The sequence below is a fragment of the Magallana gigas genome, chromosome 10 (genome assembly GCF_963853765.1).
Source record: "Magallana gigas chromosome 10, xbMagGiga1.1, whole genome shotgun sequence".
NCBI lineage: Eukaryota > Metazoa > Mollusca > Bivalvia > Ostreida > Ostreidae > Magallana > Magallana gigas.
The window spans coordinates 2,028,958-2,055,054 of record NC_088862.1 but is presented as its reverse complement, the minus strand read 5'-3'; the positions used below and the strand labels follow the sequence as shown (position 1 = coordinate 2,055,054).

The 26,097-nt window shown below is 32.7% G+C and overlaps 1 protein-coding gene across 2 annotated transcripts in view; it reads right to left on the bottom strand.

The window, feature by feature from the left end:
• Window positions 1-1,117: 1,117 nt before the first annotated feature.
• LOC105334289 (uncharacterized) overlaps window positions 1,118-26,097 on the bottom strand; it is a 36,956-nt gene continuing 11,976 nt past the window's right edge. Inside the window, exons 3-12 of one of the 2 annotated variants that reach the window (XM_066072759.1) lie at window positions 9,988-10,121; window positions 8,892-9,141; window positions 6,985-7,127; window positions 6,493-6,742; window positions 6,161-6,307; window positions 3,530-3,551; window positions 3,287-3,333; window positions 3,123-3,159; window positions 2,913-3,002; window positions 1,118-2,723 (exon numbers count right to left, since the gene is read on the bottom strand). In XM_066072759.1, the coding sequence (XP_065928831.1) occupies window positions 2,645-2,723; window positions 2,913-3,002; window positions 3,123-3,159; window positions 3,287-3,333; window positions 3,530-3,551; window positions 6,161-6,307; window positions 6,493-6,742; window positions 6,985-7,127; window positions 8,892-9,141; window positions 9,988-10,121 (1,199 nt within the window). In that variant the 3' untranslated portion in view covers window positions 1,118-2,644. The remainder of the gene's footprint in view (window positions 2,724-2,912; window positions 3,003-3,122; window positions 3,160-3,286; window positions 3,334-3,529; window positions 3,552-6,160; window positions 6,308-6,492; window positions 6,743-6,984; window positions 7,128-8,891; window positions 9,142-9,987; window positions 10,122-26,097) is intronic. The other variant, XM_066072760.1, reaches the window with a different exon arrangement.

Sequence of the window (26,097 nt, the reverse complement as noted above, 5' to 3'; positions counted from 1 at the left end):
GTTTAGGAGCTCGCCTGGGCTCGAAAATTGGATACGAATTTTGAATCAAAATTTTCATAGGCTTTGATCTGTATCTTTTTATCAGTTAATATTTTGTTAACATATATATAACAAAAGTGGTAGATAATCAAAAGTTCTCTCCAACGAATTCAACAAAAAGGGGCTGGCCCCTATTTTTATGGGCCAAGTCACTTGTAGCTATATTACAAATAACTTAAATACGGAAAAGATTTTGGATTGCATTATAAAAGCAAAGTTGTTGACCGTAAAAATATCTATCGAGTAAAATCATTGCCACGCCCATTTATTACGTAATTAGGGATTTTTAGGGGCCAAAGTACTTAAACTTTGACGCAATATATCTAGAGAAGAAGACATATTTTGTTACACATCATATAAGGAAAACTATTAGCATTGATGATTCTAATCGATTCCATCATTCAAAACACCAATGTCTGTCCCCATTAAGGATCTAAAGAGCTGACCCTTAAAATATTCAATCATTTGTTTCTCAAAAATGAGGAAAAATGTTAGATGGGTGTAAGAACAAAAATGTTAGTATTCTTAACACATTTTAAAAAAAATCAAGAAAAACGGGCTGGCCCCCTCAAACAGGGGCTAAGAAACTCGTAGACTCTATTACAAAAAACTTCAAAACGATAAAGATTTTGTAATGCATTAAAGAAGCAAAGTTGTTGATCGTAACAATATATATCAGGTAAAATCATTGCCACAACCATTTATTACGTAATTAGGGATTTTTAGGGGCCAAAGTACTTAAACTTTGACGCAATATATCTAGAGAAGTAGACATATCTTGTTAGACATCATAGAAGAAAAAATGCTTGCAATGATGATTCTAATCGATTCCATCAATCAAAACACAAATGTCTGTCCCCATGAAGGATCTAGTGGGCTGACCCTTAAAATATTCAATCATTTGTTTCTCAAAAATGAGGAAAAATGTTAGATGGGTGTAAGAACAAAAATGTTAGTATTCTTAACACCTTTTTAAAAAAAATCAAGAAAATGGGCTTCGCGGTTTATAAAGCGTAAACTGCCCCAAACCATTTTATATCGTATAAAACAAATAAATATTGAATTCATTCCTTAAGAAACAAGAAAACATATTGACACAAGCGTCAAATGGGCCGCACAAATACATGTATGATTGCTGTATGAATCGTCATTGGTTGTTTACATAAAAAAAAACATGCAACACAAAAAAGAAAATAACGAGTTGGTTAATTGTACTAATTTTGATGGTTATTTTTCATATATTTTCAGCAACACGTTTTGAAGATTAACATTTTATTGTTATTATTAAGAAACGAGTTTTTTACTGTAAGCATTTCTAACGGTAATTGTAAGACCATTGCCATACTAGTATTATGAAGTAATGGAGAACACATTGATTTGTACATTATTCAAATACAGTTCAGCCCATCGTTATTCTCTTGGAGATTATGTATTTCAAACCATTTTTATTTTTTGTTGCATTGTATTGAATTAAAACTTAATGCATTAGTTAAATATATGATTTCAAGGGATCACATAATAAAATAGAAATGGATTGATATAAAGGTATATGTAAGATCATGCTCATCTGGTAGAAACTACACAATTTTAAAGGTAAAAAATAAGCCGGATATTTTTTTTCCTAAATGGAATTATAAATCATATCTACACTTCAGTGTATGAAAATATTCATGGTTATTTAATTGCATGAGGTTCTCAAAAGAATAAAAAATAAATCAAGTTAGCTAAAATTTGCAGGTCATTTCAAATTTTCAGGTCTTTCATATTTTTTTTGTAAATAATTGATAAGGGTGTCATTTGATTATATTTTTCGACCACAGTTCACATGAAAATATAATAAATACACACATAAAGTCATTTTATTTGACGCAGAACATACAAATTCAAATATATCATTTATATAAAATTTCATGCCATTCAGGTCTTTACTGTTTCGGGTCTTTAGTATGTCCCGTGTACTGATCTTGATACATTGTTCGGAAAGAATAAAAACTCCGAAATTTTCCGAATAGATTATAGTCTCGATTAATACGCGCCTAACACACGGTCTATGACTTACTTTACATTTACGAGTTAGACAAAAATATGCAATATTTTTTAAAGGCATAAAACATATTTCTACATGCAAATTTACTTTTAATTCATAAATATAAGCATGATATTAATTCTATAAAAAATAAAACTATCGCGCAGAAACGCAGTAACAATATCTAAATGAGTATCAAATAACGGAGCGCCTTCTGGCGGCCCGTAAAAAAATCAAATTAAAACGCAATCTATTTTGACAATAACGTATTCACTGTCGATCCTACAAGTAATTATTACCTATCTTTTTCACTGATACAATTATCATTTTGCATACGATATATAAAAATACAAGTTTTCAAGTCATCATCGATCAAATCATCGAAGTATTTGTTAGTAGTTTTGTATATTTTCCTTCTATATAAAATCGTATATGTTTAAGTTGAAACAAATATTTTCACATTATATACCTTTTTATTGTCTAAATCCATGATATGGCAAACAAAAAGAGCTAATGAAAACTGGCTTAGAAAATAGTAATAACGGTTAGAAGAAATGTATCCTTGCCTTTCAACTTCAATTAATATTTTGTAGAATGTGACAACGCTTCGTACTCTTGTGCTGATCTCTCCCTGCTGTTAATCTCTTCGTAAGCAGGTCTAAAATTACACAAGTTAAACTTTTTGAAAAAGGTTTTTAAAAATGTATTGTATTGTTCAAGAGAAAAATGATCAACAACAAAAATATAGTGCCATTCAATGTAAGTAATAGCAATTTGAAGATTAGTTTTGTCATATAAAGATCAATTAGATGTGCATTAATTTGTAGACATAATAAACGTTACATACTGTTCTGAGTTGATTTGTGTTATTGCAGTTGTTTGGTAGCTTTGTCTATTGGTTACATTTGAGTGGATTTGCTGATTGTTGTAAATAACTCTGCAATAGTTAGAAAAATATAATATGACAAACACTATTTTCTGTCAAATTAGTACTTTAAAACGTGTAATAAAAAGAAACATTAATGTATATATATGAGATAAGGCCATTATACATTACCCTGCTGTTTGATCAACTAACACGTGTCTGTCAACATCTGCAAACGATGTTTTCACAGTACAAAAGGTGACATTCAACAAAGTACAAAGTATTTATGATGCAAGTATATGAATCATCTTATTATAATTTTTTTTTAATTTATGTCAGGGAATAATTACAATCACCTGTATCTAAACGGCTCTCTCCCTGAATATTAACAACTCTCTTGTTTCTACAAAGAATACATTAAGGAACAATTTTAACCCTTCGAATTGAGGATATTTTTTATTTTAGTTATTTTATTTCTATTAAAGATTTATTCAATTTGACATATTTTTCAGAAAACTAAATAAAGTTTAAATTTAAATCAATCGTTGATACAAATCATTATGGCAAAACTTGTTTTAATTAAAGAATGCTTTACACACCTTTCAAATTGAATCAGGATTCCTAAAATACAACAATACAAAAATATATCTGACATCATAAAAAACAACGGAGGCAAATAGTCAAATAGCAGATATTAAAGTGTTTCGTTAAGTTAAAACAAAGATTTTGGTCATAAAAAGTTCATTTTCTTTCAAAATGGTTTTATTTCTGTTAAGATTAGCTTATTTTTTTTAATGTGTTATTAGAATCACTAAAGACAAATATGTCTATATTGCCTTAAATACCCTTCTGTTGGTAGTATATTGACTCAGAAAATAAAACAAAGAATTAATCTCAATTATTTAACAGGGTATATAACATAAACTCTGGGATTTGGAAATGTAAACAACAACTAAAAAATGGACGAACATGATTTAAAATTACAAGGATGAAAGGAGAGATCACGTCGATAAAAATGTTAAAATGATTCTTTTATCTTTTTCTAGTGCTAGTTACCTTTAATTAATTACACAAAATTATCAAATACGAGGGTTGTTCGGAAATTATTGAGACTTTTACTCTTATTTCCTTCGGGAAAAAGATATATCCTTGAAATTTCACCAAAACGTACACCAGGATAGAGTTGATCAATGTAAAAAATTTAGTGTCCATAGCATGATTAGATCATTCCTTGTAAGCTGACCAAATTGCCATCGCCCAGTGACCCGGCGCAACCGCAAACTTACAGCAACGTCATTTTGACGCTTCTTATTAATCTTACGTTTTAAAAACCTAACAAACAAAGGGAAATTAGAATTAATTCTTCATTTCTCATCTTTTGCTTACATTTCAAGATGTCAACATTCGCATATTCCCTCCATTCTTGATTTTTGTGGGAAAAAATCGGGTCATTTCTAACTGAAAGTCAAATTACTGTGAAATGTCTCCTACAGTGAGTCTGTGTATATATTTTAGAACTGTTTACATCAGTTAGTGTGTAAAAAGTACTTGATATTTAGTCACTTTGTCTGAATTCTAGCTAAACAATTAGTGAAAAAGGCGATAAACTGAAGTTCTTTATCCCTTGCCATCGTATAGTTTTTGTTAAAGCAATTGGGTGGTATTAAAAGGTCTTTTTCCGAAATTTCTATCAATTTGATGTATATTCGCTGCGCCGCCTTGACGTCAAATTTCTACGTACTGTCGTTTTCAAAATCCTATTGCTTGGTAAATATATCTGTACCATATCCGTATTTCAACTCAAACACTCGTGGAACTTGATCAAAAGTTAGTCACAATAAATAGCAAAATGAACATATATAATCTGATTTCTTTTAGTATAAGCTGTAAGTTTGAGGACACTTAGATTGACGATGTTTTAGTTTTCTTATTCTCCGAGTTTATGCTTGCGCCGGGTACCCCGACCACCGATTAGTTTATCTACCGTTGTAAACAAAATATTAAACATTTTGTAAATATTTCTTTCTTTAATTATTTGTTAATGTTTCTTCAATGTTCATGCCAATTTTCACCATAATTCGTCACTTAAAAATGGAAATATCCATGTTGTTTCAATAATTTCCGAACAACCCTCGTATGTTGTAGAAAAGTAGTAAGATAAAGTACAAATGTACGAGGGTTGTTCGGAAATTATTGAGACATTTACTATTATTTCCTTGGAAAAAAAGATAAACCCTTGGAATTTCACCAAAACGTACACCAGGATAGAGTTAACCAATGTAAAAAAATGTATTGTTCATAGCATGATTAGATCATTCCTGGTAAACTGACCAAATTGCCATCGCCCAGTGACCCGGCGCAACAGCAAACTTACTGCAACGTCATTTTAACGCTTCTTATTGATCCAATGCTTTAAACACCTAACAAACAAAGTGAAATTACAATAAATTCTTCATTTCTCATCTTTTGTTTACATTTCAAGATGTCAACATTCGTATATTCCCTCCATTCTTGATTTTTGTGGAGAAAAATCGGGTCATTTCTAACCGAAAGTCAAATTACTGTGAAATGTCTCCTACAGTGATTCTGTGTACATATTTTAGAACTATTGACATCAGTTAGTGTGTAAGAAGTAATTGATATTTAGTCACTTTGTCTGAATTCTAGCTAAACAATTAGTAAAAAAGACTATAAACAGAAGTTCTCTATCCCTTACCATCGTATAGTTTTTGTTAAAGCAATTGGGTGGCATTAAAAGGTCTTTTTCGGAAATTTCTATCAATTTGATGTATATTCGCTGCGCCGCCTTGACGTCAAATTTCCATGTACCGTCGTTTTCAAATTCCTATTGCATCTGTACCATATCCGTATTACAACTCAAACACCAATGAAACTTAATCAAAAGTTAGTCACAATAAATAGCAAAATGAACATATATAATCTGATTTCTTTTAGTATAAGCTGTCAATTTGCTGACACTTATACAGACGATGTTTTAGTTTTCTTACTCTCCGAGTTTATGCTTGCGCCGGGTACCCCGACCACCGATTTGTTAACTACCGTTGTAAACAAAATATTAAACTTTTTTTAAAAATGACTTTCTTTAAATACTTGTTAAGGTTTCTTCAATGTTCATGCCAATTTTCACCCTAATTCGTCACTTAGAAAGGGAAATATCCGTGTTGTCTCAATAATTTCCGAACAACCCTCGTATAATCTCATTTAATTACCAAACAGGGACAGTCCTCCTCTCCTGTATGCAAGAATTAGAAGAATTGTGACGAAGACCAGGATGACTACCAATAGTGTCCCCGAGATAATCAATGTCACTGCCAGCCATGCTTCTCTTCTTTCTCTTTGTTTCAGATAATACTGATCTTTTCCAAAAATATTGAATGACAGTTTTAATTTGTCCAAGTATTTTAAGAAATAATATTATGCAAAACGTTTTTTTACCTGTTTGTTCACTAAACGATAATTTTGTACAAAAAACGCTATAATTCAAAGCAAATAGACTATTGATAGTGATTTCAAGCGATTCAATTTAAGTTTAAGATAGTACCTTCCGATTCACTAGGATTTAATTGCAGGGAGACATTAGAAGATATCACTCCACTTGCACATTTGGGTGAAGAGGAAATCTGACACATAATATCAATGGATTTATCCAACCCAATTAAGTGATACGTGACTTTACTGTAAATTGTTATTTTTCTGCTAGAGTTTATCATTGTCTCTAATTTGTTTTCTTGAAGAACAATTGGTGTCCATTCGGTATTATTTTTGTTCCTTACGCACCACATAATTTCTTCCTACAAATTGAGATTGTGCAGCAAATTTTATTCGAATAGAACCATAACATCAACAACAAACAAACAAAAAACCAATTACATTCTATTCATATCAACTTGTTAAATATTTTTGAAATTGGAAATAACGTTACAGTAAAAACGATATATATGATGTTTAGGACGTGCCATTTCGAAAAACATATATTAAACAATTCAAGAGATTTAATATCAAATAGCATTTACTATTGTAGTTTTTAAAGTACCTTCATTAATTCGATCTGGCTTGATTTTGACCCAACACAGAGAAGTTGTACAGTCCTTCCTATTCCTTCTATAGTAAGGTTTTGTGGATTAAGCATCGAATCGTCACTGTAAACTATAACGGGAGACAGTGCCCATTCGTCATCTGTCATTGAATTTAGAAAAAAAAATTACGTGCTATTGCGTCTAGACGATAAAACAACTTGCAAATTTTACAATGGTGACATACGAGGGTTGTCGTTTTAAAAGGGTTTATATATACATGTACATGATGTATATCAAAATATTTGTCATAAGGTTTTACATCAAGCTAAAGTGATTTAAAATTTTTCCATAAAAATTTATAAGATGTTAATGCATCAAAGGGTTGCTGAAAAGTATGCAAAGCCCAGCGTACAAATTTTGCAAACTTTGTGATTGAGTTTTTAGATACAGTATAGGTATTTACAGTTTTTTTATAAAACATTTCATAACGTCATAATCTTCTAATGTGATGTAGTATGTATGTTGTACGTCATTTTCATGGTCATTTGAAGACATTTTCAAACTAGCAGTGGACTTTTAAAAGATATTACGACAAGAACATGTCTTTAAACACGCCTCAAAAAGCGACGTAAGCTGACATCACGGAACAACGCGCAATTATAAAATTTGTGTCGAGTGAGAAAAATCACCAAAAGAAACAAATCACATATATGATGGAGGAAACAGGAAACACATCGAATAATAAGAGTTTACTTATCTACAAGTGATACAAGCGATTTTAATGGAGCGTGTGCGGTCAGACTGTTAAAGCAGCAGATCACTCTCGGGTTAACCAAGGACTTCGACGTTATAACTTAACGTCAGACTGGGCTATGCCTACTGTATAGGCAATGTATATACAATGATAAATCCAATACAAAAATGTACATTGCTCTGATTTTTGTACATAAACATTAAAGCATTTTAATACTTTCCTGATAACTGCGCCGTTACTTTGAATAAAATTACACGTGTCAATAAACTTTTTGGACAACCCTCGTATTGTGCAGATAAAATATATGAGTAATCGAGCAAAAACATTGAGCACAAAAATATCGATTTATAAAGTTAAATCAAAGTACTGAGCACTGACGGGAGTTGATATTATTATTCTGATTATTTTCAAAAACTTATTCTTTTCAGATGTGATGGTTATGATTTGTGCTGAGGTCAAAACATTGTTCCACTTCCGTTTTGTCAGAGTTACTGCATAGGAGAGTTAATAATATCAACTCCCAAGAAACCACATTTTAATCATATATAATCTTTTTTATGTCTAGTATAAGTAATGTTGTTCCATGTATGTGCTACTAACAAAAAACGACTAATTATTTTGTACAATATAATACCATGTATCCTGTTATTTTTATCATGCTATAACTTTCGCATTTATCGCCATCGCGATCACATTGCACGATAAACAGAGAATGGTAGCCGGTAACTATTGTTTTAACTCAGAAACGATTATCCCCTTCCCTCTCCAAATATACAAGATATGTGGAATAAAACAAAAGAAATAAATAAAAAAACATATTGAAAGCGCACATGTGAATCACAATATTTTGGAATTAAACTGAGCATTTTCAGCAATTTTAAAACATCTTCGAGAACTTGAAAACAACTCTGAGGATGAGAAGGTATACTTAAGAAATAGTGATTATATTAAAATATTTAATCAATGTTTTCTATCAAATAGTTCATAGTAATGAGAAATGGCAGTAACAAACTGTCAACTATCTCGAAAAAGTAAGAAATATAGCATGCCTTTTAATTACCGTTTGAATTTCTTTGCTTAAATTATGTTCACAAAAGCAAAACTTTAAGAAGTGAATAAATTAGCACTCTCGGATCATAAAAATCTGCAAAAAATGTAAAAAGACCATACCGTTTAACTCGGTAGCGATTCGAAGTGTTGAGTTGAATCTTCCTTTGTCACATATTTTACTGTTTTCATTATATCCCAACTCACACATAATCTCTAGCTCATTGTCTTCGTCCGTTATGTGATAAAAGATCTCCGATTTTTGTACGAATGTACAGCCATCTTTACTCTGGGAAACAATTTGCGTTTGAGGAGTGTCTTGTAAGGATATGACCTCATACTTTCCTGAAACGTACTTGCACCATCTGATGTCCTGAGGGATTAAAAGTTTTTTTATAGGAATATTTAAAAATTTTACAATCATGCGCATAGATTACACCTGATATACAATAAAGTAAATTACATCCTACAGTTTAATGGTGATCAAACAATTTAAACTCAAAACATGGTATGTTGCGTTTAAACTGACACTCTGTCCCAAGATATTTATTCAGCACATTTTCTGAAATAACTTGATATCTAGAAATGTTTTAAGGTTCAAACAACGTTCATTGAATAGCATTTAAAAATCTATCAAAAAAATTTCCTTTGAAACATTCCCTCTATCTTGCCAGATTTCTGTAGTCGACTAAGAACAAAAACGTACAAGGATTTTGCATTGCAAACGATATCAAAGTATCCGAAATGATTTCAAATTGCACGAGCTGTCCCGAGTAATTCCAAATGGAGAAAGAAGGTCAGCATTTCCCATCATAAATCTCCGTAAGAAATCTGTTTTCATTCCTGTTAGTCTCCCTGGGTTTAAATAGATGACGTGTCAAAGAAGAAATCTTGATTTTTTTCCTTTGATCGAATTTAAGTGTGCCTAATTGGCAGGTATGTATGTCAATATTCATTGTAAATCGTCTAAAATGACGACGATAATAACTTCAGACTATTCAGACTATTAAAATTTTTCAGAGAGATCGAGACAAAAGTCTTAGTGTCAACATGGAGCTATGTTAAAGATGGAAAGATAGCCCGAATGAATATATCGTAGTGCAAAACGGGTAAAGTTAAAATTTATATATTAATATTTATCATTAATGAATAAGTTAAAACAATATATTTCTATTGCGTGGAGAAATAATACTGTGATAGTCAAATATACTTCACTTACAAAATAACTTACTTTTGTTTGAATATTGACGTCTTCTTCTCCTGTACATTGCATCTGAAGCACTTCTCCAAGTTTGACAGCTTTTGAAGTCAACGGATAAATAATTGATGGGGAATCAGTATATGATGGTTTACCTTTTTATTATTAAAAAATATAGAATTATATTACAAAATATCTATGCAGAATATTTATTTCCCTTCACAAGAATAATAGAAGATTAAAATTGCTTTTCTAACTTGTGTTTAATCACAAAGGTTTATATCTTAGATTTGTTATACTTTCATGTTAAATACTGAAATCTGATTGGTTTAGACGCTGTTCATAATCCGTTCTATTACCCTCAGCGTTAGCAACGCACTAAGCAACGGGTAACATCAAAATTGTTACATGCGCGAAAATTATGCGCGTATAGTTCGCCGTAGAATTCACGTTATTCCTATGTAAAAGCAGTTAAGTTTTCTTTAAAATTAAGCATTCAGTATAACAAAATAAATGGTGCCTGTTTGGTAGGATAACAGTTGAAATTGACACCCCTCGAAAACCATTGTCAACCTCCACTTCGCGTCGGTTGACAATGTTTTTCTCGGGGTGTCAATTTCAACTGTTACCCTCCCAAACAGGCACTATTTATATAATGAAGTCAACGGATAAATAATTGTTGGGGAATCAGTATATGATGGTTTACCTTTTTATTATCAAACAAATATAGAATTATATTACATAAATGTCTATGCATAATATCTATTTCCCTTCACAAGAATTATTGAAGATTAAGATTGCTTTTCTACCTTGCGTTTAATCACAAAAGTTTTTATCTTAGATATAATGTGAACAGGAGAAGAAAATACTCGTTTTTAGGCATGAAATGCATGCATTTCACATTCTTACTTCATTTGTGAACTGTGGATGTTTTAATGCGTTCACGCATATCAAATACATATATTTAAAATATATTTTAATTAAGGTCTTCCGTTTCCAACGGAAGACCTTGTACTGATTCTGTTGGAAATTCTTCATTATTATTTTAAGGGTCTTCCGTTTCCAACGGAAGACCCTCTTGTTATTCTACGGTTTCTTTTTATTATTAGGGTCTTCCGTTTCCAACGGAAGACCCTCTTGTTATTCTATTGTTTCTTTTCCTTATTAGGGTTTTCCGTTTTTCAACGGAAAACCCTTCTGTTATTCTACTGTTACTTATTATTAGGGTTTTCCGTTTTTCAACGGAAAACCCTTCTGTTATTCTACTGTTTCTTATTATTATTTTTTTTTCCCCGCAAATTTTGTGCACGAGATTTCTCGAACATTTTTTGTATGATTGCTATGAAACTTTCAGGGTATGTAGATGATATTAATATCTCTAGACATTTTTTTCAAATTTTTAAAATTCACTTCCGGTTATGAGTTATTGCCCTTTAATTGAGAATTGGGGGGTCTTTTGTCCAGAGTTGATCTCGGGAACTACAAAAGATAGTTGCATGAAATTTAGCAGAATTTTTGGTAACATTTTATAGTTTTGCTGGCATGAAAATTTTGGCAAAACTTGTTTTAGTTTTTAAGCTATTTGCCGGTAAAGTTTAAGGTTTTGGGGGGTCTGAAATTTTGTTGCTTTTTGTATAATAACCTTAAAACTAAAAATATTTTGTTAATACATATAGAACAAAAGATGTTTAGAATAACGAGAGCTTTTATTTAAAATTAAGAAAAAAGGGCTGGCCCCTATAATTAGGGGTCAGCAGCTCATACACGTATTTTTCTGATAGCAAAAATCGTTATCATTTTATGAAAAAAAATGAATTCAGTTATTATTAATATATTAATTAATGTCATTTGGTATCAATTTTAAAAGTTCTGTGCCCTATTTTTTTCAAATTTCATAACACAAAAATATGTGAGAATCGTACATGAACGAGTTAATATGTCTACATAGACACACAAGCGAACAAATGCCACTTTAAGGCCCAGGCATATACTGCATTACGTTGTTAGATAAATTGTTGTGATTCAATTTCATTTTTTTTCATCTATATCATTTATGAATTCAATGAACACACATTATTTAAACGTTTTATGTGCAACTATTTGTCGGGGCCCCCCTGTTTGTAACCCCCGCGCGCGCGCCGAATGTAAACAGTAACGAACAGCATTGTTATAGACATTGTAGAAAAGAGAGAGCCGTAATGCAGATGAGAAGTTGTGTATTCTTTCGGTGTACACATGCATTTTCAAGTTACTGTGAAACATATGAACATGCACAGGGAACAATACTACATATTTGTATAAGGAGGGATATATTCTCGTGTGAATCGTTTACGAGGAAATTCTGACAACCACACTTCTGTCGACCATGTCGACGGATGTTTATGTTTCCATTGATCAGCCGTTGATAAGCTACGAAAAGATGGACATTAAAGTGTGTGATCTATGTGGATGTTACTGAAGAAGGTGAGGATTTTTATTTCTTTTAAAGTTTCTTGTCTATAGTGGTTAAAATGTCAGCATGTTAACTGGTTAACATTTAGTCTATAGATGTACATGTAAGTAAGTGCACACTGTCACTATGTATGTTATTGTTCTAGTCCAGACAATATAAATCCTTTTAATAGAATTGAATCCCAAATGTTTTACCTTTCACTTGTTTTTTTTTCTTTCCTTTTTACCAGAATTTTGTGTAAATTACAATTCAATTTATTGAGAAAATCCACATGTGGCGAAAGTCATACATACAGTATACAAATATACATGTACAGTCATTGGACAAAAGTATTCGTCGGTGACGTCAAAATGGCGGCGATTTGTTTACATTAACTACTTAATAAAAACTTCTCTCCTGGTTTTAATATTCGTTGTCTTACCTTAATATTTTGTGAGATTGCTCTTCATTTTAATTACTTCTTGTAGACGGGTTCGAATGGTGTCATACAGCTGGCGAATATAATCAACCGATATGTTTTGCCAGAAACGTGTCACTTCCGCGATCAGCTGATCTTTAGAATCGATGGTGTTTCTTGTACACTGCAGGTGTCTTTTAAGTTTTAACCAAATATTTTTAATGATATTAATATCGGGAGACTGGGCTGGCCATTATGTAGTGTTTACATTATTTTCTTCCATATAGGCATTGAGTAATCGCGATCTATGAACGGGGGCATTGTCATCTTGAAACACATAATTTCCATGAGGAAAATGTCGAACAATAACGGGCCACAAATTGTTTTCTAATATTTCAATATATTTTTCAGAGTTAATATTACCGTTTACCAGGTACTGGTCAATGTTCCAACACCTTCGTAACAAATACAACCCCAGATCATAACAGACAGTTTTCTCTTCGATGGCGGGCACACGAGATGGGGGTTGTCAACTTCTTCGGTCTTTCGCCAGATATATACGCGGTTGTTATTGCCTATTTCTACTTGACATTCATCACTAAATATCCAGTCCTTCCAGTGATCATCAACAGTCCAGTTTTTTTTCTTTTCTTTGCACCAAGAAACGCGTTTTTTCCTGTTACATACTCTGACGACCATCTTCTTTTTCTGCCCCCGTCTATTATATCCCATTTTAAATATTTTTTTCCTGACAGTCTTTGAACAAAAAGTAGAATCTTTTGCATTTTTTATTTCACTCGTTATGTCATCCAGTGTCCCTCTCCTGTAACTTTTCATGATTCTTGAAAGTTGGACTTCATCGCGCACGGTGAACTTCGGCTTCCGCCCAGATCGATGCCTGTTTTCCACACTTCCATGAACTTCAAATTTTTTAATAATACTACCAATAGTACTCCTTGATATTCCAAACAACCTCCCAATTTTTGCCTTATTCTTCTCTGTCTTATAAGCTTCTACAACTTTCATTCTCACAGCCACCGGAATTTCCTCTAATTTACGAGGGGGCATTTTCCCGAGAAAATTTATATAAGTTTATAGAAAATTTTGACAGCCGACAAAAATTTTGAACTCTGACGTAATCTAGAAACTATGACGTATATATGAGAAGAAATTCCGAACCCGACGTGCTTTCTATAAATAGCACGATACAAAAATAGCCGCGACGAATTTACTACATCAAAGGCATTTTGACGCCAGCGACGAATACTTTTGTCTAATGACTGTAGTTGGTACTATACATAGATTTTCTTATGTTATGTGCATCACGTATGAATTTACAAATATATCTTGATGATTTAACATCTGCTGGGTTAAGAATTTTATAAGAATTACAGAGTTAGATGTTTTTGTTATGGTGTGGGTGTTTGTTTACTAACGTGTAATTTTTACATTGTTTACTGGATGTTTAGACTTGCTCGAGGTTCATGGGTGACTTGAAAGGATGACCGAATTTATCTATTTAAAAAAAATCAGATTGTGAATTTTCAACTCAAAATTCAAAGCAGGGTCTAATTAGAAACATATGATCATATTCTTGTGCGGAAGACTCCAAATGTAGACATAAATACCCTATAGACATACATGTAACATCAAGTAAATAAAATTGTATATACTTCAGACTTCAGAGTTAAAACATGACTAAAAAGTCTTTAATATTTTTATGATGCAGATCAATGTATCATTAGAGAGGTTTAGCAGACCAACGGGTACCCGGTACATGTACTTGTACATGTAGGTTACAAGTTAGAACTATGCCTACCATTCTACCAGTTCACATAATTTTTCTTGTTTAGCAGTTATGATGTGTACTTAAATTGTCCTTGTTAATGTTTTAAATGTAATTTTTTATTCTCTTTTTTTAATCTGACTACTGGCAGTACTGGCGTGCGAGCAGTTCTCGCCGAGGACCATTTCTCGCTGGTGCACTGTTACATCATATTTTCGTATATAATTTTATGTGTTGATAAAATGACGTAACAATGCACTGATGAAAAATGGTTCTCAATGATAACTGATCGCACGCCAATATTGATTAATTACAGACAAAAACTGAAGGTTGCAAGTGTTATTTTTTATTGAACACCATTGTTAAAAATAACTTTTTATATATGTGACGGTCAGACCGGTTTAAATACCAGTGTTCAGTTGGTAGAGCACCTGACTAGAGATTCAGGGGGCCCAGGTTTAATTCCTGGTTTGGTCCTTCATTATTTCTCCCATCCTGTGACAATATTAAGGCTTGGACGATTCTGTACTTAGCCGATTCGGTACATATCACGATACATGAGATGCGATACGATACATATCACGATACATTGCAACTAAATGAAAACATGAATAAGGGTTAAAAATTTATTCAATCTGTCGATGTATTTCCGCATGTCCAAAGTTATTTTGATATATTTAAAATGAGCGTTGCACAATTTACAAATTACTTAAGTCTCATATACACTACTTTTTCATTAACAAGGAATCCAAAAGTTGTCCACACTCCAGATTTAGCTTCCTAACAGGTTTGACAACTTTACGAGGTTTTCGGCCATCTTTGTACTTTCATATTAGGCGCGCAGACTAATAATAGCCAATATATTTTTGGAAAATAACAAAAAATTCGCATAGGTATCGTAATGTATTAATGGTAAATGTAACGATCCAAATATCGTCAAAATAAATACCGTGGTGCATCGGTGGATCGTTCCATCCCTATACAATATTGATATTGTAACCAACCCCTGGAACTGACAGGTTTACTCCTGCCAGGGGAAGAGCCAGGGGTGATCTTTGAGGGTGAAGATCATTTAAGGGGGGGGGGGGGGGGAATGTGACGGTCAGACTGGTTTGAATACCGGTGCCAGATACATGTAGCTCAGTTGGTAGAGCACTTGACTAGAGATTCAGAGGGCAAGGTTCGAATCCTAGTCTGTTCTGTCATTATTTCTCCCATCTTGTACATATATTAGATATATTACAGATGATTATAAGAGTCATCACATGTTTTGCAAGATGCAATAATTGTATTAAAACCTTTACTTTACAACACAATACATTAAAGTGAATATTATTTGGTGTGGTGTTCTTGACAGCATCGCATTCAAGTCAGTGTCAGCTACATTATGCATAAACAATTTTACCCGCTCCTAAACCACAAACTTTCCTATTAGTGGATTAAGCTTATACCGCTGATTGGCTGCTGTTGCAGCAGACTTATAATATATGCATGCACAAAACACAATGAACTTATCAGACAATGAAAAATTCATCGAGTTACTTTCAACTGTTGGAATTTGGATATTTTTAAAAAATGTATACTTGTGACAAAACATATAATTATGTGGTACATACAGCTGTAGCTTTATGAAGAAAATTTGGGTTAGACATATATATATAGCAACCATGCAAGTAAATGATATTTACTAAAACTTCCAATTTATGACGCACGAAATATACGCTACTTTTATTAAGCATTGAATCCTTATTTTTTGAAAGATATAGTCTCATAACTGCAACGGTGTGAGCATACAAATTGAATAACGCGCGTTAGCGCGTTATGAAAATTTGTTTGCACACACCGTTGCAGTTATGAGACTATATCTTTCAAAAAATAAGGATTTAATGCTTATATTTACATTTTTTTTTACCTTCTTGCCTTGGACGCAAATGCGAATTATACCTCAAATTACTGTATTATCCTATGGGTAAGTTCAAATTAATGGAAGAGCCACAGTAACAGCCACAAGCGTGATCTTTGATTTTCGCTTGTGACGTTGTATTTATCAGCGTTCAACGTTTGTGACGTCACAATTAAAACTCGTGTTTTTACCTTTTAGTACCCTGTCTGTGTTATGGTGCTATATCTGCAGTAGCTTTACATGCAAAATATATGGGGAATGTAAATATTTAAGAAATAAACAACGTTATTTAGTGAACATGGCGTTATGAATAGCAATTGCTCTGTTGGCATATTCCATGATGCGCGCTAGCGCATCATGGAAAATATGCCAGCAGAGCAGTTGCTATTCATAACGCCATGTTCACTAAATAATCGTTGTTTATTACTTATATTTGCATTTTACCACTCGCAAATACCCTGTATTAGCCTAGACCTTGACATTTAGCTATTACATCAAAAGTAAACATTCAGACTGTAATGTATCTTTTTAATTCACATAGATTTGTTAACAGAATCAATGATATGTTATAACAGTAATTCCTTTAAAATGTTATCAAAAACATGTTTTAATATTACATGTAAATACGTCAATTTTAATGGAGTTGGAGAAAAACACATGATGTATCGTATAGTGGTTTAAATCTATAACGTCATGGAAAAGTATATATAACGTTACACCTTTATGACGTCATAGTATACTGACAGAGCAATTGCGATTATAGAGAAATAATTGCAGCTCCTCCGTATGGGCTTACAGTGGGAAAGAACAATGGAAATGCAAATATTAGAGATTGACATACATGTAATGTAACACATTCTGTGAAAAAAAAATCTATTAAAAATTCTTCATTAAGTTTACTCATACATGTTTTATGCTTATTACACATAGTATTGTTTTCAAAACATGTAATTTAAAAGAAAAGAAACCAAAACCCTCGCCAAATTTATTTGCCAAAAAAAAACCCCGGTAGAATTGATAAAACATGCAGGTATACCAGAAGGAAATACATGTACGTTGACGCTGTTCAGATGGGTAATATTCCTTTGTAATTTTCGAATTGAAATTTTTGACTGTTGCACTACAAGAAATAAACTCTAGCTCTCTTTCTCTCTCAAACTCTCTCTCAATCTGATAAGTGTCTATACCTAAGAAATTTTTTTAATATTATATTATGACTTGATATGCAAATTGTTGATCTTGTACTGCCTAAATGTTATGTCATGTATTGGATATGTAATACTTATTACACTGCATGGTCAGTGTATTTTTTCCAGAAATACTATGCATATGTTAATGTAAACACAGCTATTACTAGTACATGTATGTAAACACAGCTAATTATTTTTTTTTTATTTCAGCTAAAAACGGACTCTTGTTCTGACATGGCACCACATGGCTTTTACCTGTTGATTCTTGTGGGTCAGCTCTTGAGATTAACCTGTCACCTCTATCCACATGCATATTCCTTGTGTTCTACAGACTTTTTACCGGTAATTCAAATTAAATCGGATAATGCATGAACAATAATGGAACTTGAAGAAAGCATCATCCCATGTTGTGGTTTGTGTTTGATAAGAAATTATGAAAAACAAAATTAAGGCTTATTTAAAGAAATTCATAATTGTTGTGAAAATTTGTTTTTCAATAAAAGTATGCAATTATGTTTCCTTTATTTTTTATTTTAAAAAGGTATTTAAATGTGTTTACATAATTGAACCCCCCCCCCCATCCAATTGTCTGCATTAAGATTACATGTAGGATATGTAAATGTACATTTGACTTTGAAATAACATCTGCTATGATAATTATTTTTGAAATGAACAAGAAACAACCTATTTCTACCTTTCTAAGGTATATATGCATAAAAAAAGGAGAAAAACATGTCAAATTTTGAACATTTTTCATGGAAATCAACTCTGTCTCCAGCTACCTGGGTGTTTGAATTTGATTTTAATTTAAGGCAGATGTCTAACTTGTAGGTTGTATCTTACTGTTTTAGCATGGATAGAAGGAGACTAGAAATCAAAATAGATTAGATATTCACTAAATATGATTGTTAGCTTACTTTTTTTCATAAAAACAAGAAATCACAAGCAGGACAGCTGTCTATTTGTTAATTAAAATGGTGTAAATCATAAAATAAACAAATAATTAGGATCAAATTTTAGAATCATTGATGATTGTTTTCAAATATGTGTGAGAAATGACTCAAGGAAATTGCCATAAGTTTCATAAAATTAGGTAAAACATTTTTAACCATGACTTTTTATGAAAATCAAAAGATGGGGGGGGGGTATACATGTAAGGATATTTCTAAGTGATGTGAAGCTTTTTTCATGATTATATAATGTAGATGCATGTTGTATTGAATAAGGTTTCTTTTTAAAGGTGGTTGAACAACAATTGACCTCTAAAAGGTCAGGTAAAGATGTTTTACTATGGAGAACCCTGTAAATCTGTGTTTACTAATGGAAATTGGAAATGGGGGTTTCACTGAAATGGCCATATTTTTATTAAACCTCAATGGAATTTGCAATATGTGGTATTCTTTTTCTCAGAATTGCATTAGCTTTCTTATTCTAAGACAAACCGTCTTTTCATAAAATGTTTGTGTACTAAGTTAAAGGTACAAGGAACAGTTTCGGATAAAGAACCGTCAATGTTTTTGTAAAATTGATAGTGACTGTACTTGAAGATTTACCAGTGTTGCGTAGATTCATGAAATGAATTTTGATGTTTATCAATAGTTAATGGGATGTCTCTTGTTGGAATTGGTAAGGCCTAAAAAAAAAAAATAGTGTGTTTAGGGTAACACTGATGAAAAAATTAGGTTAGGTAGGTGGAGATTTTTTTTTTATTTTATCTATTTTTTTTGCCTGAATCCTAAAAATGTTTGTTTGTTTCATATTTAAAAAACGTATTTTTTATTGGAAATAAGATAAAATTCACAGTCGGATAAAATCAGGCATCTAAAAATGGTAGGATCGGGCCATTTTTGTAGGTTAGGTCGGGTTACCCGAAACACACAACTTTATTTTTTAGGCCTAAGCAATATTAAGGCCCCTAATTTTAAGTACATGAGAAGCAGTAATAAATTGTGAAACTTGCGGCTTTAACTGTTGTGTTGACTTTACACAGTGAAATTGAAGGTTACAAACGGGAGGTTATATAACATGAAATGGAGGTGGATGGGATATTATATGCCTATTTAGTATCTACTGGGTATGAGGACAATAGCAAGTTTATTGTCCCCCAAGACAGCAACTATTTCATGAGGCAAAGCCAAGGGAAATAGTTGCTGTGGGGTGGGACAATAAACTTGCTATTGTCCAAATAGTCAGTTAATTGGTATATTATTAATCCGAATAAAACTGTATTTGTCAGCGATGCAGAATTTCTTGATGATAAACAAATTAGAGTTATCAAACTTTGTATTTAATGCGGTGATCTGATTAGGTCAGAGGTGTTCCGAGTTTAAAAAGGAGGGAAATCAAATTCTGCTGATGAATGGTTTTGATGACTATTCACCATGGGCAGATAGCATGGATACTATTTCAAATTAGATAGAAAAGCATTTGTTTGTGTGGGCGCCTTCTAGTGATCAGTTTTCCGTCTGTCCATCCGAGATCGCTTGACCGGAGCATAGCTTCTCTCCCCTTGGCCCAATCTGGCTCATACCTCATCCACAGGGTTCCTTTGGGTTAAGGATGTGCAGTGACCTTGAACCATGTTGTTAGGTATAAGGTTAAGGTCATAGTAGAATTACATATATTAAATCCTTGTCTGGGGCATATCTTCTCTCCCTTTGATCCAATCTGGCTAATACTCACAGACTGTCTTTATCGTTAATCGATGAGCAGTGACCTTGCATGAAATGTCTAGGTAAAGGGTGAAATATCATATCGGATCATGCAAAAATCCTTTTTTCAGAGCATATATACTTTCTACTAACCCCTATTTGGCTCAGACTTCACATAAGCAGAGCTTTTGAGTAAAGGGTGTGTAGTGACCTTGAACCTATTTTCAAGGTAAACTGTGAAGGTCATAGCAGAATTATATTTAAAAAATCCTTGTCTGGAGTACATCTTATCTCCCTTTGCTCCAAACAGGCTCATACTTCACCCACATGATGCCTTTGATCAAAGGATATGCAATGACCTCGAATGATATTTGTAGATCAAGTGTCAAGGTCATATCAAATCACTCAAAAATCCATATTTTAAGAGCATATATATACTCTCCTTTTAGCCCCTAATTGGCTAATATTTTGCCTAAACAGAGCTTATTGGCATGTCATTCGATTTTTAAAATCTTTTTTGTACTTAAGTTACTTTTTTCGAACGCTATTTCTCGTGAACTACATGACCGATTTGCATGAAATTTACAGGACACATTGACCATCAATTATACTTGATATTATAAAATTTCTGACTGATGACGTCACTTCCGGTTCGAGATTTTCAGGATTTAGTGAATTTTTAAGGACCATTTTGCCCACGTAACTTTCAGGGATAGTGGATGAAGGTCTGTAGATGATCCTATTTATTTGATATTTTGAAAAATGCGCAAGGCGGCGAAGCTCGCCCGAGCTCAAAAATAGACACCAATTTCTTTCACGAAATTTTCGCACATTTTCGGCCCTAGCTTTTAATGTGTAAATATTTTGTTAAGACATGTAATGCAAAAGTTGTTCAGATTAACTAGGACTTGCGTTTGATTTCAAGAAAAAGGGGCTGGCCCCTCAAATAAGGGGCCAACATGTCTCTTAAGTCTTTTTGCAATAACTCTTTACTGAAAAATAATTTGTTATCAATTATAGAACTAAAAATGTTCATTGTATATCTGTTTATCTATACAGTACCATGCCTAAGTCATATGTTACGTAAATAGGGGTTTCAAGGGGCCAGAAGTTCAAAACTTTGATCTTTAGTATCTAGAAAAGGAGAAATATTTTGATAAGCATTATAGAACAAAAAATGCTAAGAATAATGTTCTTAACAATATGCTACCTTAATAATTTTTGTTGGTGGCCCCAGTAAGGATTTTAAGGGTCGGCCCCTAAAACACAATTGTTCAGATATCTTTAGAACTGTCAACAATTTCTGAACACTTGTTGAGCAAAATGTGTTTATATTTACAAGACCTTTTATTTGATATCAAGGAATTAGGGCTGGCCCCTCAAATAAGGGGCCAAGAGGGCTCGCAAATCTTTTTATAATAACTCTTTACTGAAAAATAATTTGTTATCAATTATAGAACCAAAAATGTTCATTGTACATCTGTTTATCTATACGGTACCATACCTAAGACATATGATACGTAATTAGGGGTTTCAAGGGGCCAGATGTCTAAAAATATGGTCATTAATATCTAGAAAAGGAGAAATATTTTGAAAAGCCTTGTAGAAGAAAAGTTGCTCAAAATAATGTTCTTAACGATATGGGATCTAAAAATATTTTTTTGGTGGCCCTGGTAAGAAGTTTAAAGGTCGGCCCCTAAAACACAGTTGTTCGGATATCTTTAGAACGGTTAACAATTCGTGAATACTTGTGTAACAAAATATGTTTATATTTGATATCAAGAAAAAGGGGCCAGCCCCTGTAATAAGGGGCCAAAAGGGCTACAAAGTCTTTTCATAATAACTTATTTTTAAGCGATAATTAGTTATTAATCATAAAGCAGAAAATAAGGGCTTATTATTCATAATTCAAAACTGAAATCCGTTCTAAAATCGGACGATGCAATACAGAGATATAGGGGTTTAAAAATTGATTTTTCCGGAAATTTTGATTCCACATTCTTGGTTAAGAAAATAGTTTTATGTTCAGAGTTAAATTAACTCGTACCTAAATTTATTCGATAATTGTTAAATCGTACTTTTACAGATTCGGATTTGTATTTGCTAAGTCGTTCGTGAAATTGATAAGGTTGGTTAATTCGTACTTGGTATCATTCGGATTTTGTTAACTCGTACCAAGAATAATTCGATTTTTTTGGTCTTAGTTTCTTATGTTTGTTGGTTAAAGAACCCTGCTTCTTACAGGAACTTCTAGCTTTACTTTTGACATTACCGGAATACCCACTCGTTGCTTTGCAACGAGCTTTGCTCTAGTTATTCTATATTTTCCCTCTGACATTTTTCGAGAGCTATAACTCAAAAACTATTTGATCGATTTTCACCAAATTTACAGGACTGATAGAACATAAAACGTGCTTGCGAATATAAAATTTTGAGCTGATGATGTCACTTCCGGTTTGAGATTTTGAAGATTTTGTGAATTTTTAAGGACTATTTTGTCCACGTAACTCCTCCGAAACTAAATGGTAAAGAAACGTGAAACTTTCAGGGATATGTAGATGGATGTCTGTAGATGATCCTCTGTATTTGACATTGTGGAAAATGCGCACGGCGCCGAAGCTCGCCCGAGGTAAAAAATTAGCACCAAAATTTTTGGCAAAATTTTAACACGTTTTGCAAAATATCTTTTAACCTGTAGATAATTTGTTAAAACATGTAATGCAAAAGTTGTTAAGATTTACACGAGCTTTTGTTTTGTTTTAACAAAAAGGGCCTGGCCCCTTTAATTAGGGGCCAGGAGGGCTCTAAACTCTTTTAATATTAACTCTTTACCGAGCAATAATTTGTCATTAATTATAGAAGCAAAAATATTTATTGTACAGCTGTTTATCTACAAAGTACCTTATTTTAAACATTTGTTACGTAATTAGGGGTTTCAAGGGGCCAGAAGACCAAAACTTTAATCATTAATATCTTGAAAAGCAGATATATTTTGAAAGGCAATGTTGAACAAAAGTTGCTTAAAATATGTTCTTTAGAAAATGGCACCTTAAAATTTATGGTTTGTGGCTCCAGTAAGGAGTTTAAGGGTCGGCCCCTAAAACACTGTTGTTCAGATATCTTCAAATCGGTCAACAATTTTTGAACACTTATTAAACAAAATATGTTTATATTAATAAGATCTTTTATTTAATATGAAGAAAAAGTGGCTGGCCCCTCAAATTAGGGGCCAAGAGCGCTCTAAAGTCTGTATGTAATAACTCTTTACTGAAAAATAATTTGTTATTAATTATAGAAGCAAAAATGTTCATTGTACAGCTGTTCATCTATACTGGACCATACTAAAGTCATATGTTACATAATTAGGAGTTTTAAGGGGCCAGAAGTCCAAAACTTTGATCAATATTATCTTAAAAAGGAGAAATATTTTGAAAAACATTGTATAACAAAAGTTGCTGAAAATAATGTTGTTTACAATGTGATACCTAAAAAATTTTTGTTGGTGGCCCCAGTAAGGAGTTGAAGGGTTGGCCCCTAAAACACAGTTGTTCCGATATCTTTATAACGGTTAACAATTCGTGAACACTTGTTGAACAATATATGTTTATATTTGCAAGACCTTTAATTTGATATAAAAAAAAAGGGGGCTGACCCCTCAAATTAGGGGCCAGAAGGGCTACTAAGTCTTTTCATAATAACTCTTTTCTGACCAATAATTTGATATTAATCATAAAGCAGCAAAGAAGCTTTTATTAAGCTTAATTTAAAACTGAAACCCGTTTTAAATCGGACGATGAATTAAAGAGAAATTGGGGTTTAAAAATTGAGTTTTACGGAAATTTTGATGCCGCGCACTTGGTTTAAAAAATAGTGCAAAATTCACACTGAAAGTAACTTCTACTGAAAACGATTCGTACTGATCATAAAACTTGATAAGAAAGCATAAAAGTATATGCATATGGTAGAGTTTGCAACGCTAAATAGAAAACTGAAATTCGTTTTAAAATCGTATCATGTATTGCAGAGATATCGGGGTTTAAATATTGATTTTTCCGGAAATATTGATTCCGCGTTATTGGTTTAAAAAATAGTGCAAACCTCTCACTGTAAGTAACTCCTGCTGAAAACAATTCGTATATATCATTAAACCGAACTCCTTTTTTTAAAATGTTAATCAGAGTGTTTATCGAAACGATTTCCTTACTTCGATCGATAATTAAGTTGTTAGTTTTTGTTGGTCTTATAAGTTTTAATCGAAATAATTATCGTACGATCCCCCATGTCAACTCGCCATGTTTTGACTGCGATCAACAGCTGATAGCGGTGTGTCTACATTTTTAAAAGAAGCATGGCCTGCAAGACGTCGATAGTGGAAATTTCAGCTCAGCTAACATATGACAGATTATAAAGGTATGTTTCAATATAGGATATGTCGTATTGACTTTTTCTTTTCAAAGTATTTGCACTTTTCAATCTAATCCGAGATGACTCTGACCTCTGCTTTTGACGTGCGGCACAATTTAAAAGCGGGCGTTAGAGTCAGAGGAATCTCGGAATATTATCTGTCCAGTGTATTTTCACGTGTATGTTTTGCACACCACTCTTTAATTTATATTTATTATTATGTATATGCATGTCTTATTTTGTATTGCACAACACTCCACACACTGTAAAACAGTGCAATATAAAAGGGGTGGGGGTCCTAAAGTACAAAAGATTAGAATGCTGTAATTAGAGTGCATGTTTGCATGATGATAACTAAGCCCTAAATATTTGAATATACCAGATCTTTTCCATATCGCCTTCACTTAATTAATGAATTAAAAAACTCAGACAGGCTTGTGCTTAATTAAATAAATATATTTGACATTGTAGATATTCAATCTAATTAAACTTAGACCTTTCGTCTGGCTCTCCGTCATATGTGGTTATCGTCTGTGAAAGAGCATGTAAAACAGAGTGCAAGATGAAAAGAACTTCAAGTTCAGACTTTAGGTTAATGTTACCTGATATTTATAAAATATTCTTCTCAAGATTTTATTATTTCACAGAAGCATTGTATTTTTATGGCTTACGGCCATCTAGTTGCCGGATAATCTTTACGGCAAAGAGTTCAGTTATCTGAACATGCGCGACAAAAAATAGTTCTATTCGAATGTTGCAAAGTTAACTGTTTGTTGTTCATAATAAATATCTTTAAGCAAGATTATATTTTCCATATGTTATTATCACTTATGTTATTGTAACCAATATGAATTGACTTTATTTAAACAAACTCGAAATCTAACGCGAATGAATATCAGCTGCAGTGTTTTCCCTAGGCCGTTTTTGCATAGAGGTATAGGCCCCCGCCATGCATCACACAGTACCGCCATGCTTTCCGCTATGCATACTTACATGTATTATAAGCAAAAAATCTTTTCCAAATTATTTCAGATCCTAACAGTGATAAGTTAATGTAAAGTTGTCGTTATTTCGTTCAATCTTCATAAAAACGTTTGCACCCGCAGACAGCGTCGCTAACTTCGATCGACATCGATCTCAGCAAGGGGGAAAGTGTTTAACTGAACTTGTGATTGAGATATATTGAAACTGGGATTATAAATCGGTAATAAATGCATAAATAGAGGGACAATTACTACTTGTTTTAATATAATGCGCCTTCTTCGACACCTCCGCCATTATCGAATGTTGGGGATTTTCCAAGATCTAAAAATAGCACAATGTTCCCTCGATGGACTTACCTTGGTTG